Source organism: Bos javanicus, chromosome 15 (genome assembly GCF_032452875.1).
Source record: "Bos javanicus breed banteng chromosome 15, ARS-OSU_banteng_1.0, whole genome shotgun sequence".
Taxonomy (NCBI): domain Eukaryota; kingdom Metazoa; phylum Chordata; class Mammalia; order Artiodactyla; family Bovidae; genus Bos; species Bos javanicus.
In genome coordinates this window covers 1,321,626-1,325,312 of record NC_083882.1, presented here as the reverse complement: position 1 = coordinate 1,325,312, position 3,687 = coordinate 1,321,626, and the positions used below count along the sequence as shown (strand labels likewise).

Sequence of the window (3,687 nt, the reverse complement as noted above, 5' to 3'; positions counted from 1 at the left end):
CGTTTTCCCCTTTTCTTAAGTTAAAATCATCTGGTCCACTTTCTCATTCCGAGTCTTCAGTGAAGGTCAAAAGACTTGTCCAAAGTCATACGGAAAGTGGTAAAGACGTTAGAACTCAGGCTTCCAGCATCTCAGACCAGTGTGCTGTGATTCTGAGGTTAAAATGAAGGGGAAAGCCGAAAGCATTTGAGGCTGCCACTTTGATCCTGGCCCCCAGAATCGAGCACATGGTCTGGGTGGCCCCATGGTTCCCTTGGCTTTGGGTCTTTTGTATGGTATGTTGCTAATATTGAAGAAAGGGGAGCATTGAAAGCTTTCTCACCAGAGGTGTTGTAAGGATATAGCAGGAGGGCCTGGCATGTATTAAGAAGTTTATTATCCTTAGGAAAGTGACAACCAACTTGGAGAGGTCACTACAGCTGGGGTCACACTGAAGGAAAGGTGGGTGCTGTTTTGTTGGAGACATCATGGTGGGAGGGGAGGCCAGGGCGGTCCCCCTCAGCTTTGCTGGGAGAGGGGGGGGGCGTGCACTGGGTAAGAAGGGCCTGGGACCCCGAATCCAAGTCCCCCGCCTTAAGACAGGAGGGGCTGGTCTCTGGTTCCTTCCTGGCCCCCAGCTGACTTCCAGGCCAGAGAGGCCCAGCAAAGCAAACTCGAAGGGACTGAAAGGAGGTCCCAAGGAAGGAGGTTGCTGCGGCCGGGCCGGCTGGGGCGGCGCAGGAGAGGGTGTGGGAGGAAGGGGGCTCTCAGGAGAGGAGAGGCAGGAGCAGAGGGAAGGCCAGGAGCCCGGGGCAGCGCGCCCAGGAGCGCGCGGGGCTGGCGAAGCGGCGGGCCACTTCCGCGTTGGGGTTGCCCCGGGCGGGCTCGAACCACTTCTGCAGACACCGCCCACTGCCCCTGCGCTCCGGGCTCGCCCTGAAGGAGCCGCTCCAGATCCTCTCACACAGGTCGGCGGGCGTAGGGAAGTGGTGCGGGAAGGGGCGGCAGGGCTCCCACTCGGGGCAGCGGGGCTTCCCTGCGGGGGCCAGGCGCAGGCCACTCAGCTATTCCCGTCCGCGCGGCCCCGGGACTTGCCCCGGGGGAGACCCAAGCTTGCATCTGCCTGGGGGAGGGGGGCCCTCCCGGGCACTGCCTAGCCTCACTTACCCCGACTCCAGGCCCAGCCGCCAAGCCAGTTGGACTTGCAGGTGTGGGAGGTGCGGCAGTCTGCCCACCAGCGCTCACAGTCCTCCAGGCACAGGGGCGCGTCCAGAACCCTCTCCGCCTGCCAGCGTGGGTCCACCTGAGTGCCGCGCAGCAAGAGGCAGAACTGTCAGATCATCAGTTTGAAGACTGTCTACAGCTACAATGATAGTTGGGTCAGATACCACCGGGACATATTCTCTTAACATCGCTAAATATTTTACAAATGAGAAAAACGAGGCTAGAGAGTTTGCACACGACTCTGTTCCTACAGACAGGAGAGGAGACCCAGTGCCTCCATCCTTCTGTTCTCCCTTGACCGCTTTCCCCGCAGGCAGTTCTCTAGGGTCAGAGGGAACTTCTCAGTCCTTCTCTCCAGCGGCAGCCTCTTGACTCTGCTCTTGTCCATAGCTGTCTGTTAGCGTCTTGGAGCTGAGCCTCTTAGGCACTCTGATGGATGTCAGGTGGGCCCTGATGGACGTGCGCCTCCCTCCCCGCTCCCCGTTCCCCCACGCCCAGCCCACCTCTTCCCACCTGCTGGATCCAAGGCCCCAGGTTGGGGGAGCACTGGTAGAAGCAGATGGCCTGGAGGAAGTGCCTCTGGCAGTCAGGCATCATTAGTCCGCAGTGAACCAGGCTGAAGTTGTAGAGCAGAGACACATCCAGGTGTGCTTCCCAGCTCGTGCTGGCTGTGCAGCAGGCGTTGTCCTTCCAGGGGATGCACTGAGCACAGACCAAGACACAAAAGCCATGGGGAGAAGGGGCAAGGGGGCAATGAGCAAGTGGGTCAGAAAGGTAAAGCCATCTGCTCGAAGAGGACCTCGCAAGTGGGATAGGCCAGTGTCCAAGGGGTGGAAGGAATGCTGATCATTTGTCAGTGTCCTCAGTCATGTCTGAGTCTTTGTGACCCCATGCACTGTAGCCTGCCAGGCTCCTCTGCCCATGGAATTTTCCAGGCAAGAATCCTGGAGTGGGTTGCCATTTTCTACTCCAGTTTGTCAGTATTCACACCCAAAGGATGCCTGGGCACTGGCCTCCCTGCCACAGACTGCATGTCCTCTAGGGACAGGGCTTTCAAGGTCTCAGACCCTGGGGGGGGGGGCAGCGGGGAACCTAAGACCCTTGGAAATGTGGGATTGCACTAGAGGAGGGCGCCTGTAGCCGAGAAGGGCTCAGCCCTAGTCCAGCCCTAGTCCTCGGCCCTCATCCCTGTCAGTCGCCTTTAGGAACTTGGGGACGAGTCCCTTAGGTCTTATTTTTTCCTCAGGGCCTGCTGGTGGGAGGGCAGAGGAGGCGAGCCTTGCTTGTTGGAATCTAGGCTGACCACTGATGAGTCTCTGGGATCACCATCTGCCCCGACTCCCTGAGTGGCCAGGCAGCTCAGGGATGGAAATGTTGAATCAGTCGGCATTTATGGTCTCAAAGGACATAACCCCCCTCCAGTGGGGCCTTTGCCCACATCTCTGTCTCTTGAACCAAACGATTCAAGATGGACAGGGGTTCAGAAACCCTCTTGGCTTTTGTGTCTCTTCCCTGATCTGCCAAAGCAGTGCCCATCCCTCCCCGACCCCCACACCAGGGCTGGCCTCCATACCTCCTCATAGAGCTCAGTCTCCGGGCCGGGCTCTGGCTTGTGGGGCTTGGCATTCATGCAGACATTGAGCAGCTCATGCCCAGTGCACGTGGGGGGCACTGCCCACAGCCCCAACAGGAGCCGCCACCACCACCCCATGGCCTGCCACAGAGAAGAGCCCCGCTGTGATGGGCAGAACCCCTCACTCCACACCCTGTCACCCCCAGAGCCAGCATGGGCTTCAAGCTTCCCTCAGACTCCATGACACTTGGGCTGCTTCTAGGACCTTTATCTGAGGCAGCATCATGAATGTCTCATCCCAACAACGTTCCCAACAACGTCCAGACACCGAAGCAGGCCAGGGAGGGAAGAGACCAGCCCCAAGGTGAGGGAGTGTTGGGGTGGACTGGCTCCAGCTTTCCTGGGGACCTTCCCCAGCCCTTCTCCACATGGAAGCAGCCTTTCTAACTAGATGACATACGGGCTGGGAATTTAGAGCTCCGACCTTGGGTGAGTAACTAAACACACACTCAGTAGGCAGACTCTTCATGGGGCCAAGGATGCAGTAGGACTGGCTAGTATGGCGAATGCAGTCCTAACCCAACTCTAGCTTCTCTGGGAGGTCCCCTCCAGGCCCATAGCTTCTAGAGTTCCCTACCCAGTTCCCTCTGGGCAGAGTCCTTTCCTCTCGAGCAGTGAGGGATCAGCCTCTACCATCCCCAAGTCATCACAAACCCGGCTTGAGTATGGGGTGGGGGAGCCAGGCACCCGGCAGCACTGCTGGCATCTCGGAGCAGGGAGCATGCCCAGGTGTGAGCCACTGGGCGTCTTCTACATGCAAAGCCACATCCTGTCACTGGGACGAGGAGGCTGGCTTTTCCCTTGATGCTTGTTGTGCCCTGTTTCCAGCTCTGTCCTGGGTAGTTCTCAGA

The 3,687-nt window shown here is 58.6% G+C and overlaps 1 protein-coding gene across 1 annotated transcript; it reads right to left on the bottom strand.

Annotated features, from left to right (window-relative positions):
• Positions 1 to 415: 415 nt before the first annotated feature.
• On the bottom strand, positions 416 to 3,226 carry IZUMO1R (IZUMO1 receptor, JUNO). The gene is made up of 4 exons (XM_061439699.1): positions 2,777 to 3,226; positions 1,696 to 1,905; positions 1,147 to 1,282; positions 416 to 1,015 (listed from the first exon to the last, which is right to left on the bottom strand). The coding sequence occupies exons 1-4, from the start codon at positions 2,912 to 2,914 to the stop codon at positions 747 to 749; spliced, it is 753 nt and encodes a 250-aa protein (XP_061295683.1). The 5' UTR covers positions 2,915 to 3,226; the 3' UTR covers positions 416 to 746.
• Positions 3,227 to 3,687: the final 461 nt, after the last annotated feature.

Bases quoted from the DNA above. Each gene is read 5' to 3' on its own strand.
- IZUMO1R (XM_061439699.1), bottom strand. From the start codon at position 2,914: ATGGGGTGGTGGTGGCGGCTCCTGTTGGGGCTGTGGGCAGTGCCCCCC. The intron at 1,283-1,695 runs GTGGGGGAACGG...CGCGGCACTCAG, and splicing joins TGGGAAGAGGTGGGCTGGGC to GTGGACCCACGCTGGCAGGC. The intron at 1,016-1,146 runs GTAAGTGAGGCT...TGGCCCCCGCAG, and splicing joins CGGCTGGGCCTGGAGTCGGG to GGAAGCCCCGCTGCCCCGAG.